The following is a 16,662-nucleotide window of genomic DNA, read 5'->3' as shown; positions in this document are numbered from 1 at the left end:
TGGCTAAATGATTAAATTCCCAATCCTAAATCCCTAAATGCCCAATCCTAAATCCTAAATGGCTAAATGACCAAATGCCCAATCCTAAATACCAAATGCCCAATCCTAAATACCAAATGCCCAATCCTAAATACCAAATTCATTTTCGACTTAGACTTTTAGTTTCAAACTTAGACTTTTAGTTTTCAATCTGACCCAATAATCCCTCCATAGAAATCGGCCCAAAATCAGCCCGATTATCTTTTGGTGTGTACCCAGCATTATCAATTGGAGGGAATCCATCATTTATTCCTTCTACAATGGATTCTGCTTTGACAAAGTGGAGAGACGTGGGTATTGGGAATATTGGGGAATATTCATTGATGGTTCTTTGTCTCCTTTAGTCAGCTGCAGGCAAAATACGGTTTGCCTAAAACAAATTTTCCCGATATTTGCAGCTCAGGGACTAAGAAAGTATTTTCCTTGTCTGGATGAGGCTTCTTCTGCTAAGTTTGATGAACTTTTAGGGCTTGGATGTGGGGTTAGTCACTTGATTTCTCTATTGTATAACTCTTACTGGTAATGGGAACTGTTCTTTTTATCTTTTTTATTTTATTTTATTTTATTTATTTGTATTTACTTATTTATTTTATGTTGCCTTTATGTTTATAATGAGGAATCAGTTATTGGATTTGGATTTTATTATAAATTAGGATTTCCAAATAAAAACATTTTAAACACATAAAACCCTAAGGATTTTTTGTTGTTGTTTTTGAATTGCCCAATGTAGCTTCAATGTGTTAGAAACATTATTTTTCTTTGAAAGGAGAAGCTGCCACCACGTTGTTGTTTTTTATAATTTCATTTCAACAGCAAGAACTAATACTAGCCTAACTAATGCAAGTAAAAGTTCTCAAGCTTACGGAACACAGGTAAACAGTCTAACAATCTATTACAAGCAAATGGACAAATAAATATATTATTATTAATAAAAAATACCAATGAAATAAACCGTTTTTCATGTAGGTCTATTTTACAGGCTACTATGGAAACTACAGACATTTAATAAAGTAATAAATGTAACAAATGAAACTGCATAATCTTCGCTGTATGCATTAAATATGAATTATTATTATTAACATTACTCAGTCAAGAACGTTGAGTCAATTCTCTCTGTTGTTGTTTGATTCTCATGAATGACAGACTGTCACTTTAAGAGAACGCACAGACCCAATATACTGACGAGTCCGAGTTTACCTTCACTTAAGACACAGACAGCTGTGTGTTTTTAAGCACTGTGTGTTTTTAAGAATGCAGAAGCACAATAAGACACGAAAGAGACATAAATTCAGCATTTGCGGTCTGACTGATCGTTGTGTCGCACAGAAACTCTCAGCTTGCATCGAATTGAATGTAAACAGGCAAGACTTAAAAACACCTGCGAATGATTGAATTTCGTGACGCAGTGTTGACCCGATCTGGCCAATAATTCCTCAACTGTCCCGATATCCCACAGCGAGCTGGACTCTCGAGTACCCCAACTCCCAATGTTTTGTTATTGATATTTTTTATACTATAGCCTTAAATAAGGAAATAGTAAATAAAATGTTATTTACTCACCAAAATGTTGGCGTTAGAGAGCATGTCTCCTTCACTCGTTGGTTAGTATTGGCACCGGTACACACACTCACTCACTCCAGCACCACTGGTCGCCAATTAAGAGCTTATTAACCCCACTTCTTGGTTAAATTTTACAATGGACCATAAGTAAGACACTGATGTATAAATCCTAAAAGATCACGCAACGAGGTGAAGAAAATATGATTATACTGAAACACATGAAATGAGGGAAACTCGAGCGTCTTCCACGCGCAGTGACGTCACTGCCAAAACGCGTTACTGTTATTTGGGAGGTTACATCATGTATTTTTGTAATCTTGTTCCAACCGTCAGTTTCAGTCTGATGTAACTTTCAATTGTTTCCTTAATAAATAAAAATGTATTATCACATTGTGCTTTCATGAGTTCTGGTTCTCCTCTGGTGTCAGTCAGGAGGGTTAGAGCCAGTCGCACACCATCATGTCACTGATCACACATTATGGCACAATCTGTGACATTGAAGACACCAGACAGGAAAAATAATTCTTCCATAAAGACTGACCTGAAATATAATATAAAAGTGCTGCTGAATGCAGAGCCAGTGGGTGGAGCTTGACCTGATCAGGGTCAGGGACGGGCTGTGATTGGACCTTCTGGAGGCCTGGACGTCAAGCTCCGCCCACAGCCAGTGCAGTTTCACGTTCTAAAGTTTGAACTGTCTGAAAATCAGATTTAAAAACACTTCAATCACATAAAAAATATATTCTATTGATATAATTATTCAGTATTATGGTATTGTTGTGAATTTACCATCACTGTTATATAGACGGTACATAAATATTAATGTCAAGAGTACAGTAAAATCATATTCAATTAATAGCCTATAAGAAACGAGGTGACAGTTTACAGAGAGTCAGAGAGTGATGTGGACTGAGTGGAAGCTGTCGAGAAGAGAAGAGAAGAGAAGAGAAGAGAAGAGAAGAGAAGAGAAGAAAGGAAGGGGAGAAGAGAGAAAAGATGGAGAGATGAGAGAAGAAAAAGATCACATACTTCAGGTCAGTAGGGGTTCAATCTTCAGCTGTCTGGCAGTCTGCCTTTGGCAAGTTTCAGAAACCATTGATTTTTGAGTTTTTTGTGTTTTGTGTTCCTCTCTTTCTAGCTCATTTATTAGGAATCTGTTGATATGATTATGTTCTTTGGTATGATTGATGTTTTGGGGACTGTTATCACAATATAACCAGTCAAATGGCCGTGATCCGACTGGCAGCTTACAGACGCTTGCTCGACGCTCATCCAGTCAGTCGCGGCTCATAGTGCGAGTATAACGCGTTGCCTGACACTCTCGCTACAAGGAAATAAATTGTTTTCTTATTATGAATATAATGTCACGCATCTATTCTTCTTTGCAACTGCACACTGTGTGTGTGTTGAATAATAGTTTAAGTGCGACAAGCAATGGCCTATAGGCTATAGATTCTTGTTTTTTATTTGTAAATATATATTTTTTCTTTGTTTTTATTTGTAAATAATTTTTTTCTTGGGTTTTATTTGTAAATAGTCTTTGTAAATTCGAAAATAGTGATACAGTCTGTGCTAAGTGATTTTACCGTTAAAGTTTACATTCTTTTATTGAATTATTAAAAAGCATCTCTATTTTGTCCTGGTGTCAGAAAATGGTCAAGGCAATGACAAAGATTCATGTTATTGGGATTAATTCACGTTTTTATAGGCTACGTTTTCACAAGGATTAAAATCGTCCCGGTCTAGTACCGTAAAAAAACGTGAATTAATCCCAATAACATGAATCTTTGTCATTGCCTTGACCATTTTCTGACACCAGGACAAAATAGAGATGCTTTCAAATAATTTGATAAAAGAAAGCTTTTTAATAATTCAATAAAAGAATGTAAACTTTAACGGTAAAATCACTTAGCACAGACTGTATCACTATTTTCAAATTTACAAAGACTATTTACAAATAAAACCCAAGAAAAAAATATATATTTACAAATAAAAAACAAGAATCTATATAGGCCATTGCTTGTCGCACTTAAACTATTATTCAACACACACACAGTGTCCAGTTGCAAAGAAGAATAGATGAGTGACATTATATTCATAATAAGAAAACAATTTATTTCCTTGTAGCGAGAGTGTCAGGCAACGCTCCTGCCAGCCAGCTGAAGATTGAACCCCTACTCCTTCAGGTGCCAAACATGACACAATCGTTGTCGGGATAATTCCGGTTCGCGTGGCTACGCCGAAGCGATACAATTCTGTATTATAAATTTTAAGGCCAGACAAGTAGTTTGTTGAGGGTTGGTTTTTAGGGAAGGACTACATGCCTGCGCACCAGTGGCGTAGGTTTGATTTTGACATTGGTGGGGACGGGGACATCAATATATAAATATATTTTAAGTTTTGATCGAAATTATTGCTAGGGATATATCAGTGTCACTGGATATTGGTAGGGACACGTCCCTAGCGTCCCTACTAAATTCTACGCCCCTGCTGCGCACATATTCAAACACGCATGCCTATAGAATTAACTCTTAATGCGCATGTGCGCGCCGTCAGCGTTCTCACAGGCTCGCGTTTTTAAAGTTTGCGTAGAGAGAACTTAAGAGTTTTCTGTTAGAACCGTGTCGTGTTAGCGAAAGTTAATCACTAATGATCGTTGCGACGGAAGTGAATCAATTAAAACTAACTTTAGCTGAACAATAACTTTATTCTAGAGCAACAATCTCTACTACTGTAATTTCCTATTATCACTGTAAAGCTGCTTTGGAACAATCTATATTGTTAACAGCGCTATATAAATGAAGATGACTTGACATATGTTTAAAAATGCTGGAGTACCATAGTACTTTGTGTGTGTGTGTGTGTGTGAGAGAGAGATTATGGAGTATACAGATGATGGAGAGAATGGAAACATTAGGCTGAATATATAACAGGGATGAACTGAGAAAAGAAATGACAGCGCAGAACACTCGTTTCCTCATCATTTAGCAGTACAGAAACTCTTTCTTTATTATCCACACTTTTCTTGAGACAATATAATTTTATTAAACCACATAAATAACAGTAAATACATAGACGTATGGTAATAACCAGTTTAGGACACAAACTACAGAGGCCCTAAAGTGACTTTTGCAAGTAAAAATAATCCCTTAGCCTTTCATATGCACATTTTACTAAAGTTTTTACTTTTGCCAAAGTTTCTTGCAGGCACACAGATGAGGAAGTTTCAGCGTTTTTATTTATGAGTAAAATGTATGTCTTTGCAAACATTTGTCAGACAAATGCATATTATCTGTATGTATCTGTGGTCCCATGTTGTTTTGTCACACGCACACACACACACACACACACACACACACACACACACACACACACACACACACACACACACACACACACACACACACACACACACACACACACACACGCACACGCACACACACACCACATATACTGTATATAAATGTGAGAATTGTAAAGTGCAGTAATACTATAACTTGCTGAATAAGACCATTATAGATATTAAAATATTAAAAAAATATATATATATTTATTCTCATGGTTAATAAACATTTGTTTACCTAATGGTACCAGATGTAAATTCTTAATGAAAAATGCCAGTAAAACTAACACTATATCTTGCCGAACTCTTCTGCGGTCAGAGTAATCTTCATCCCTAAGCCTGAGGTTCGATTCTCTCTTCTGTGTGTAATGAGCAACCCCACCATCATCATCATCATCATCATCACCATCATCATCAGACCAGGTGAAATCAGTCCCGTTCCTCAACATCTTCATCTTCTTCATCATCATCTTCATCATCATCATCCATCCCGTTCCTCATCATCACTGTGTTGCGCAGCCCGAACGCGTCTGACACTCAGTCTCAATCAACTTCTTCTCCATTTCCACCTGGGGATGAAAAAAGATTCATATCTTATGTTTGTAATATGTTTGTAAAAAGCGCTCATGAAATCACGCTGATTTAAACAGTACTGAATACATGTCGAGTATGAAGCGGTGTTCCCCGCAAGTGTAGCGGTGTTCCCCGCGAGTGTAGCGGTGTTCCCCGTGAGTGTAGCGGTGTTCCCCGCGAGTGTAGCGGTGTTCCCCGCGAGTGTAGCGGTGTTCCCCGCGAGTGTAGCGGTGTTCCCCGCGAGTGTAGCGGTGTTCCCCGCGAGTGTAGCGGTGTTCCCCATGAGTGTAGGGGTGTTCCCCGTGAGTGTAGGGGTGTTCCCCGTGAGTGTAGGGGTGTTCCCCGCGAGTGTAGTGGTGTTCCCCGTGAGTGTAGCGGTGTTCCCCGTGAGTGAAGGGGTGTTCCCCGTGAGTGTAGTGGTGTTCCCAGTGAGTGTAGTGGTGTTCCCCGTGAGTGTAGTGGTGTTCCCATCTAGTGAAGTGGTGTTCCCAGTGAGTGTAGTGGTGTTCCCAGTGAGTGTAGTGGTGTTCCCCGTGAGTGTAGTGGTGTTCCCAGTGAGTGAAGGGGTGTTCCCCGTGAGTGTAGGGGTTTTCCCCGTGAGTGTAGGGGTTTTCCCCGTGAGTGTAGCGGTGTTCCCCGTGAGTGCAGTGGTGTTCCCAGTGAGTGAAGGGGTGTCCCCCGTGAGTGTAGGGGTTTTCCCCGTGAGTGTAGGGGTGTTCCCCGTGAGTGTAGTGGTGTTCCCCGTGAGTGTAGTGGTGTTCCCAGTGAGTGTAGTGGTGTTCCCAGTGAGTGAAGGGGTGTTCCCCGTGAGTGTAGCGGTGTTCCCCGTGAGTGTAGTGGTGTTCCCAGTGAGTGAAGCGGTGTTCCCACCAAGTGTAGCGGTGTTCCCCGTGAGTGTAGCGGTGTTCCCACCGAGTGAAGTGGTGTTCCCACCGAGTGAAGTGGTGTTCCCACCGAGTGAAGTGGTGTTCCCCGTGAGTGTAGCGGTGTTCCCACCGAGTGAAGTGGTGTTCCCCGTGAGTGTAGCGGTGTTCCCACCGAGTGAAGTGGTGTTCCCACCGAGTGAAGTGGTGTTCCCACCGAGTGAAGTGGTGTTCCCACCGAGTGAAGTGGTGTTCCCCGTAACATTACCTGGCAGTGATAGTAGGCTCTGCTGCTCAGGTGTTTCTGAGGCTGGACGTCACACTCGATGCCCAGTGATTTCACTCGAGTCTGAGAAGCCACCACACATGACACCTCACACTCCACACTGACCCACGGCATCCATCCCTCGGGTAGCACCTGATCCGAGGACAACTCCAGCTTACACGCCAGTGACTGAGGCTGGTCCACAGCTGACACACACATCACACACACATAATTACACGCCAGTGACTGAGGCTGGTCCACATCTCATTACTGACACACAATAATCCCCGTTCCATTAATGAGCGAACATGAGGCTCGGCTGAGGCGACCAGAACTGTGTCGACGAACGAGCAGATCCCACTAGAACGTTTTTTTTTAGTTCAGCAGTGAGTCTGGATACACATCAGTTTTATATCGGCGCAAGCAGTCTCTGTAGTTCTTACCTACAGACTTCATATTTAAATACCTGGGGGTACATATAAACGACAACCTCATCTGGAAAACAAACTGCAGCAGCCTGGTAAAAAAGGCTCACCAACGGCTGTACTTTGAGGAGGCTTAAACAGGCTGGCCTGGGAACTACAGTCCTGACATCTTTTTATAAGTGTGTGGTGGAGAGCATCCTCACCTTGTGTGTTATAGTGTGTTACAGGAACTGCTCTGTTTCAGATAGGAAGGCCCTGCAGCGTACGGTTAAGCAGCAGAGAAGATTATTGGATGCAGTCTCCCGGTGTTCAGTGACACATACATCAGCAGATGCAGGAGTGGGGCTTCCAGCATTATGAAGGACTCCTTCCACCCTGCCAACAGACCTGTCCTTCTCCCCTCAGGTAGGAGGCTGCGCGGCATCAGAACTAGGACGACCAGGTTAAAGACCCTAACCCTTTCCAGAAGCTGTTAGACTATTAAACTCTGCCACACACCAGAACTGATAAACTGAACTTTTTGTCCTGAGTTATGATGCACTTTTATTGCTATGCTGCCAATTTTTCAAGTTTTATTGTGTATATGTTTGGGTACGATTGTGTATTTTTATTTGTTTATTTATGAGTTGCTGATCTTTTATATTCTTGAGATGGTTTTAACCGGACCTCAGTACTGTAGGGGAGTGCAAATATGGGCAGAACTCTTTACTGCCCTAGTACTACAAAAAGCCTTTTAAAGGTATACATGTGAATTAAACATGGCACAATGGCCTTCATCATCACAGTATGTTAATGCCTATCTAGTGCAAGGGATTTCATCAATACGCGGATTGAGGACTGTTGGGACACTCCAGGCACAGGATAGTTCTTTCGAGAGAGACAGAGTCATTTGCACCTCAATGACACGTCTGTACCATTTGCTTCACAGGACATATGCTTTCAACTACATACTGTTTATTTTCTAGTGTGTTCTAATATGTAATTATGTCATGTTTGGTCTCATCTGACAGCTTATACACTGAAATGAATGGTGGTGAACTTAATAGACATATTAAAGTATCCTAATGTACAATCTAGGTCCTATTGGTTAAACATGCATTGAGGAGAATATGTTAATGTTCTTCTCCCCCTCTTGATCACCACCATTTGCCTCATCTTTTGGTTATAAGAAGGAAAGGTAACTGTTGATCTGGGAGAAAGGCTTTAACCCCGCCACTCCAGCACACCGGTGCGGAACCTCATACTCTGAGAAAGGCTTTTACGGCCTTGTTTGTACAACCGTACACTATTTGTTACAACTAAGTTTTCTATACAGTATGTTGTTCAATTCTACTGTCTGTATATTTAAACATGTAACTAACTTTGCCTGCTTTAAAGGCTTTGAGAATCTTTCCTTTATCACTGATGATGTTGAAAGCTAAAGTGATTATAACTTTCGTTATCTAAACGTTCAGGTTAAATCCTACGGTTTCCTATCAGTTCTAAGAAAGACCTTTAAAGAATTAGAGGTTAAAGAATAACAACAACTTTAATGTAGTCAGATAAATATTTAAATTATACACGTCATCCTTGTTTCGATTATTGGTTCAAAATAGCAGCGTAAGCTTCCAGCCTTACAGTACTAATTTCGTTCCAGATCATGTACCATGTTTTTGAAATGACAATAAAATCCTTGAATCTTTGTTGTATGTATTAATGATAATAAGGTAAGCATAAGTCAAAAAAGCTGGTTTTTACATCAATCCAAATTTAAAAATAAATAAATAATAAATATAGTTTTCGAGTGAACCAGTTCAATAAAATGATCACATTGTGCCTAACATGTTCTGATGTTTTTTATATACCAATAAAGTTACATACTGCTATTTAAAGGCATGCATTGCTTTTTTAATATAAGTTTTATTAACAAGGTCGAGTTTGTCATTGTACAGTGAACAATGTGTGCTCATAATTTTAGTTTTTTTATTATTATTAACATTCGGCTATTGAAGTTACTTTTTGAGTCCTTGGATTAATCCTAACCCTTTCTGATGAATTGCAGACATTCAGCCAGGGTTTCTGAAAGAGATGCTGTGCTCTTCATCCGGCTCAATATGGGTCGGATATGTGCGAAAGCTAAGAGAATCTTACTGGTTTATTGAGTCCGATTGAACCTGTTCAGTCCGACTTTATTCAGTATAAATTCAAAACTTATGGTAGAATTGAAGCAACCCAAGTTTGATCGCTCATTTTCCAAACATGAGTTGCTTCATTACAAGTACATGATTTGTTCATTTTTAAGTGCAATACTTTAATATGAACAGAGATCTCCTTCTGTATGTCTGAGGTGGAGACTCAAACCTTCACCTCACTGTACTGTGTATATTATGTATATATTTCATTTAATTTATATCCACCATTGACACAATTAGGAGGAGTAACGTTCTGTTTTCTTACCCACATTCTTGGGCGGGAGCCGGTCGATTCTCCACACAAGGGCTCGATGCACGTTCTCATATTTGACGGCTCCGACGGACACGTGCATCACCGACGGAGAATCCGCCACATGAGCCGAGCCCAGACACGCGTTTCTGTTCATGCGAGCCTTAAGGGATTTCTGTCGCAGCAGAGACATGCTGTTCGGCACCTTCACCCAATCCCCTGGGAACGGCACTCGGACCACGACGTTCTCACACACCGTCTCTGAGCCTCCTGTGGGATGAGGGAAACCCAGCAGGACATTGAGGAAGACCTGGAGCTGCACACAGGCTCCCTGCACCGTCAGCAGGGCTTTAGCGGAGAGCGGCGGATCCTCGTAGAATAGCGAGGCCGTCCTGAAGCGCACTAGCTCCACTCGACACCCGTCAGGAGGACTGAACCTCATCACACGCTTCTCCTCAAACTCTGCCTCTCTCACACACCCATGGAGACTGTAGTCTGCGATCTCCATCCACACCTCGTCCTCATCTGACCCGTATGCAGGAGCTCGTCTGAGGAGCCCGAGGTCATTCAGTGCTAGGAAACACTCCACCGCTCCGTTCAGGAAGGCCAAACAATGGATCTGAGTAATGGCTGAGCACTCAAGAGTAGCCCCGTCCTGATCTCGCCTCATCCAGACCCGGTCCGAGATCTGCAACGACAGCTCCTGCTCCTCATAGTGCTTGTGCTGTAGATGAGGCACTGGCAGGCGGATTAGCTCTTCTTCTATTGAGGCTAGCAAGTCCTCCAAGTCTCCGTATTCTGTGGTGCCGAACTTCAACAGTTGCTCCACTTCCGGTTCGTGGGTCACCTCGAGCTTGGGGTGGTAGCGCTTTCTCTCGGTGTAGGACACGTGCTCCAGCTTGACTGTGGCGATCCTGCGTGGCTCGCCGTATCTCTCCATCTTCAGGGCCGAGAGGCGGGTGTAGGCGTGCAGCTGGAGCTCTCGGAAGGGCTTCTCCAGGCCCTGCTCGTAGAAGAGCTGAAGCAGGGCCCCGGGACACAGCCGCAGGTACACCGGACCCCACTGACGCGACGACATGCGGTTCTTCTTCTCTGGGATCCGCAGCATCAGGGACCAGCCGTGCCTCCTCTGACTGAGGAACAACCCCTGTGGGACGAAGGAGGACAGGCTTCTCTTCGGCACTTTATCTTTCCCAGCGCCAGAGGGTCGACTCTCTCGGTCCACCTTCACATCATCTCCATCCAGCTGCTTCTCCTCGGTCCTCAGCTGCTCCAGTTTATGGCAGATGTAGGAGTAGGAGTACTGAAGGTGGTCTTGGGTCGGCTCGTCACCATCCTTGGTGCGGATGAAGAACCGGGGCAAACTGGGTCCAGAGTCTGAGTCTGATGACGAGGTCCAGGACACCCGTTTATGTTGTTCTTCTTCCCCCCAGAAGGGGTTGAAATGGCCTGGCTCATCTTGGGATGCTTTGAGGGAACCAGAGCCTTCAGTGATTCCCATTGAGTCTCTCAGATAGCGGGAGAAGTCCGGCCCTGTGGGAGTCGATCCCACCGGAGTGCACATCGGAGTATTGCTCGGCACCTGGGAACTCCCGTTAAGTCCAAACTCCAGTGAAGGAGATTCTATGGCAGAGCTGAAGATCCATGATTCACTCCCCAAAGATGGAAGAACAAGTTTCAAGCCGTTGGGCCGAGGTATTGAGCCGGAGCTCGATGCAGGAGAGCGCAGGGATTTCGGGGGTGAGGAGAAGGTCGTCGCTTCATCATCAAACGTGACCCAGTTGGCTGGGTGATTGGTGGAGCACATCTCTTTACTCTTCTTTATTCTACAGTCTTCTGCAGAAATACAAAGAGACAGACACAAATTAGGTACTAATCAATTTGAAAGAGATTCAAACCAGCTCGCCTGGCCTGCTAATGTTGTCAATAGCGCGTTTCCACTGCCGGGCCAGGGCTAACAGCGAGCCGAGCCGAGCCAGTGGCCTCGGGCCTCAAGCACCGGGCTTGCGTTTCCACTGCCGGGCCAGTAGCCCCGCAGCGCTGCCCTAAACCCCGCCCCTAACACGCCTTTCTGGATCAAACGTCATACAACCCAACCCATTTCAGCGGGTATTATGAATTTATTTATTTTTTAAGTTAGGAAGATAGCATGTTTATTAACTCACCGGCCGTGGCTGCAATAGTGTCCCGATTGTCTCGCGAGTCGCCACTAACAGAGGGACGGTGACCCAGCACACCGTCCATCAAGTCGAACCATGGAATTTGAAAAGTTCCTTCTCTGAGCTCTTTTTTTCCTGAACTTGAAGCGTTGCTCGCTGAATGCTTAGCTTAGAAAGTTCAGCATCGATGTATTTTATAACGTCTTCGTTTCTTCACACGCCGTCAAATTGATGTTGTACCCTTTCTTCTGCCCAAATGCTCAGAAGAGCTTTGGTATCTTCGACAGACCAGTACAGGCGATTCACCATTTCGAGCAGCGATTATTTTGCGTGATATAAAAAAGTGAAATGTGCATCTTGCTTCAGATCATAACGTTCCATAACACTGATAAACTCCGCCTTTTACCTTGAGCACGCCTCTAGCCCGAGCTGGCCCGCTTTGGCCCAAGGTATTCGACGGGCCAGAAATCCTGGCCGTTGGCCCCGAGTAAGCCCCGATCAAGCCCGGAAGTGACAGTGGAAACGCGACTGGCTCTGGCACGCACTAGCACGGCTCGGCCCTGGCCCGGCAGTGGAAACACGGCTATTGTTCCGACTATGTTGTTTCGTCCTGAACAATTAAATTCAATCACATTTATTTGTTCACAATACATCGTTTCAAAGCAGCTTTACAGTTTACAATTTAGAGTGATCTGGTATTTCAGAAATGCACATATACAAAATCACAGTTAACAAATAAATTATTAATTTAAACAATGTAATAATTTATGGCAGAAACAATGAGCTCTTTAAAGTGATGAATACTTGTTTGTTAACAAATGATTGACATTTAGAAAAATGTAGCATTGATGCATGTTGATTCAGAGTTTGCGCGATCTGAAGTCTTCGCAGGAGTTGGCACACACACACACACACACACTCTGGAGAGAGTCACACACACCGGGCACTGAATGATTGTCACGTTAATCAATCGATTGACTTCGAAGACCTAAGGCCAGTCCACACTGCACCGATACACACCTCGTTGGGTTTTGTTGGATCCGTCAGCGTCTGTTAGCGCTGGTCTGTCGGGTCGGGTATGGTGGGCGTCTGAGGGTACAGTGTGAATTGGTTTTAAAAAGGTTAAAGACTACACATCTATTTAGAGTTATAACTACTAGACCATGGTCTCTAACTCCTGGAGGGCCACAGGCCTGCAGAGTTCAGCTCCAACCCTAATTAAACACACACGGCATCCCGTTAATCAAGGGCTTCAGGTTTACTAGGATCTTCAAGGCAGGGGAGCCGGAGCTAAACTCAGGAGGCGAGTTTGGGACCACTGTACTACACAACTGAGGAACATACTGGCCTTTGGCAAGTCATGTTTAGTTATATAGTGCTTTATACAACAGAGTTTGCTTCAAAGCAGCTTTACAGTGATAAGCAGGAGTTCTCTTCTGGCTTTATAGTATGAGCACAATGTAATTGATGATCAGCACAAGTAAACGTTCTTGTAAATGCATGGTATTCAGTTTCAAATATAAATCTAGTTCACAGTAATTAAAAACATCTAGTTCCACACCACTGAAGTATGCCATGAAGAAAGGGGAAAGAGAAAAAAGAGAGAGAAAAAAAGATGGCACAATCGTCCAATAGGTGGAGCTGTGCACTAAGATTGTAAACCAGCATTAAACCACAGAAGACAGTAGAAGTATGGTGCACGTTCTCTGCTGGGAATGTCTTTGTGTTTCCACTGGAACAGATAACCGATCAGCAAGGTCTGGGTTACTCGACAGAGAGTTCAGGGTTCATGTGATGTAAGTTAGCCTGCTCTGTGGAACTGAACTTCAGGCTGATGCCGATGTGCTCAAGGAGAAACAGCTTTGGGCTCAGTTTGCTCAGGGTGGAGTCTGTAAAGGGATGAGAAGGTGTAGGTGGGACAGAAATATTGAAGTCAGAGTCTGAAAAAAGAAAGCAACAGTGTGAGTCTCATTGAACGGCTCCAGAAGAATCCTAGAATTCCTCAGATTCCTCAGGGAGAGAGGGATAAACTCCGGAAGCACAGCCCTCCGTCCCACAGCTCATCCACAGACGTCATGATGAGACTCTCACACGGCCTGGGTGTCAGACCGATACTTCTGCGGTTCAGATCATTAACACACACTTGTACACTACGCTCTAGTGCACTACACACTCGGATCATGAACTTCAGCGTGCGACGTTGGACACCTTCTGCACTAAACGCTCAATTTCCCCCACATAACCGCAGATGATGATAATCATAAATGTTTCTTGAGCATCAGATCCTCATATTAGAGTGATTTCTGAAGGATCATGTGACACTGAGACTGGAGTAATGATGCTGGAAATTCAGCTTTGATCACAGGAATAAATTACACTTTACTATATATTCACATAGAGAACTATTTCACTAATATTTCACTGTTTTTACTGTATTCCTGATCAAATAAATGCCAAATTTCCAAACTTTTGACAGGTACTGTGTGTATAGCCTACTGATTCTAAAGCATTATAAAATAAAGCAATGTTTATTTTACCCTAATTTATTTATTTGATTGGATATGCACTCAAAACTTTTAGTTTTTTCTTTTATTAATTTTCTATATAATGTATTTCAATAATAACAAGATACAGCTCACCTTACATTAAATGTGGGAGCAAAATGGCTAAACATAAAACCTTAAACAGTCATGTAATCTTTGCAAGCACAGACTGTTTCTTAGTTCAATCAATCTTTCTTTTTTAAATTTATAATTCACATCAAACAATATAATTCTTATTCACAAAAAAAAAAGAAAAAGATCTGATTAAGGATTAAAAGCTAGTAATGGCAGAAGTATTAGCGCCCCGTGCTGCTGTCCTGAAGCGTGTGAGGTCTTCATGAGAGAATGGGAACACATGAGGTTGGGTCTGCTCCTCACACACTCTATCCTTTGGCACAGGGACACTTGAATATTTGCACTTTTTGAATAAATATCTGCCTGTTTTATGCTGTGTTTTATATCATATAATACACAAATTGTAGGTTTAGGGTATGGCTTGGGTTACACACTCAAACATGTCTAAATAGTGTAATGTAAATACAATTATTGTGGCTGTTTAAATTGAAAATCATACGCCGAAGGGTCAGTCATGACTGAGCGATTATGAGACGAGCTGAGAACGTGTTTATTTTTCATTCGGTCGAGCATATATTGGTTTACTATACTTGCTTTATTTCACTTCGTTCTTATTTCAAGTTTAATCTCACCCCTTTTTCCAATATTATAATCCTGCAATACCATTTCTGGACCCTTGTGTCTTTGTGTCAGCGCCACCAATGAAACGATACATGAAGAAATGAACTTCCTTCAGCGGGGAAAATGAGCTCTTGCTTTCCAAGAATTTAAAACCAGAATAGGGCTCATATATTGAAACATATTAGGCTCAAATAAGGGTTACCATTACCAATGGTTATGTTTGGGGTTAGGAGAATATGTTAATTACATTTAAATAATTAACAGTTTATTCTGAATATTAATAAACCAATACAGTACTGAATAAGTGCAACAAATAATATTAACAATAACACAAACTAGGTTCCTAGAAACTGATCCGGATTCTCACTTTTCCTTTTTCTATTCTTCAGTTCGGAGACCAGAGCCTGTTTCTGACTGACTGTGGATCAGAATTATACATCGTTTGTTTATCTCGAGATGAGTTTGCAATGGCTACTTACCCTGGAAGTTTCCTCAGTTTATGAATCTGTCATCATCTTGTTCCCTATGATGCAGTTTTACATGAACTTCACTTGTGTTTGTTTTTCTCTGATGAGCGTCAAACTCAGACCGGATTGCCAAAATTAAATCTCACTGTTCTCACGCCAGTCAAACGACTGAAACTATAATCGCCATCAAAGCCTTGACTTTTCCTCGCGGTGAAGATTAAATATGATTTCTGATGAACTCAGAGCCGCTTTAACTCTGAGATTCGCCGTTTCTTTGTTTGCAGAGACTTCACAACTACATAAAACAACAACAAACAACTGAAGCACAAGTGGAAACAGTGGTTGTTTTAAATATTTTGTCACCTCATGATTTTAGATGTATGATCCAGTGCAGAAACGGTATTTTCTCAAAATGGCAGAAATAACGGGAGGAAAACATCCCGACGGGAAGCGGATTCCGCGACTCTACTACGACGAAGGATCAACTTAATATTCATAAAGCAGGTCTTCACCATTGGACGGCGACCAGTCAACGTCATAATATCCTCCTTTATATTTAAGAGATAAGCCTTCAGCATGGCGTCAATATTCATGAGCGAATATTCTTCTTATTTAGGTTAACATGACGTCATACTGAGCTAATTATTATTCATGAGCTCATGCCTCGCTGTAGTAGGAATCATAATTAGGCGAACGGGAAGAACATCAGCTCCCAAAACTTTTCTTTTTTACTGTATCTTTTATAGATGAAGATTGAGTTCGTGAAATGAATACTGAAATGAACAAGTGAATGCTAAATGGTTTAGTTTATACTTTTATTTACTTGATTTTGGTTGAATCCAGTACATTGTGCTATTAAACAGATCCATATAAAGAGAAATAAAAGAGATTAATATGAGATGATCAGTACACTCATGCTGTCACAGATGATTTAATGATATTTTCACATCATATTCTACTTCACAGCTAATGTTGAGATATGACATCATGAATTTGAGACAAGAAATATATTTAGAGCATAAAAAATCATGACTGGTTTATTTCGTGAGGAAAGGAAGCAGAAAGTCCGTGTCGATTCGATGCGTTTATTCACACAAACCCTTTTATCCAGACGAGTTCATCATTATAGTGGGAGTTTATCATGATGACATCACATAATCAATCACACACTCATCTCGCACAATCAAATCTGGTTTGGGATGTGTGTGTGTGTGTGTGTGTGTGTGTGTGTGTGTGTGTGTGTGTAAGGCAATATGTGATTTCTCAAACAAACACCATCTGCTTGAAGAAACAAAATACACGCTTTAA

The 16,662-nt window shown here is 41.9% G+C and overlaps 3 protein-coding genes across 4 annotated transcripts in view; all 3 read right to left on the bottom strand.

Moving 5' to 3' along the window:
• Positions 1 to 1,712, bottom strand: part of gtf2a1l (general transcription factor IIA, 1-like) — a 92,856-nt gene extending 91,144 nt beyond the window's left edge. Inside the window, exon 1 of the mRNA XM_056258596.1 lies at positions 1,600 to 1,712. Within this exon, the coding sequence (XP_056114571.1) occupies positions 1,600 to 1,623 (24 nt within the window). The 5' untranslated portion in view covers positions 1,624 to 1,712. The remainder of the gene's footprint in view (positions 1 to 1,599) is intronic.
• A 3,704-nt stretch (positions 1,713 to 5,416) lies between these two features.
• Positions 5,417 to 15,697, bottom strand: LOC130090949 (stonin-1). 2 transcript variants are annotated; one of them, XM_056258595.1, is made up of 4 exons: positions 15,363 to 15,697; positions 9,505 to 11,325; positions 6,647 to 6,849; positions 5,417 to 5,511 (listed from the first exon to the last, which is right to left on the bottom strand). In XM_056258595.1, exons 2-4 carry the CDS (start codon positions 11,294 to 11,296, stop codon positions 5,446 to 5,448), a joined length of 2,061 nt encoding a protein of 686 aa, XP_056114570.1. In that variant the 5' UTR covers positions 11,297 to 11,325; positions 15,363 to 15,697; the 3' UTR covers positions 5,417 to 5,445. The 2 variants fall into 2 exon arrangements, with proteins under 2 accessions (XP_056114570.1, XP_056114569.1); XM_056258594.1 differs by having other exon boundaries at positions 15,367 to 15,697.
• A 453-nt stretch (positions 15,698 to 16,150) lies between these two features.
• The window catches only part of ppp1r21 (protein phosphatase 1, regulatory subunit 21), a 68,669-nt gene continuing 68,157 nt past the window's right edge, over positions 16,151 to 16,662 (bottom strand). Inside the window, exon 22 of the mRNA XM_056258593.1 lies at positions 16,151 to 16,662. This exon is cut by the window's right edge and continues 407 nt beyond it. The gene's annotated coding sequence lies outside the window, so the exon portion shown is untranslated.

Source organism: Rhinichthys klamathensis, unplaced genomic scaffold (assembly GCF_029890125.1).
Source record: "Rhinichthys klamathensis goyatoka isolate OS25496 unplaced genomic scaffold, OSU_Roscu_1.1 h1tg000155l_1, whole genome shotgun sequence".
Taxonomy (NCBI): Eukaryota; Metazoa; Chordata; class Actinopteri; order Cypriniformes; family Leuciscidae; genus Rhinichthys; species Rhinichthys klamathensis.
Note: the sequence above shows the minus strand (reverse complement) of the source record. Positions and strands in the feature narration are given on the sequence as shown.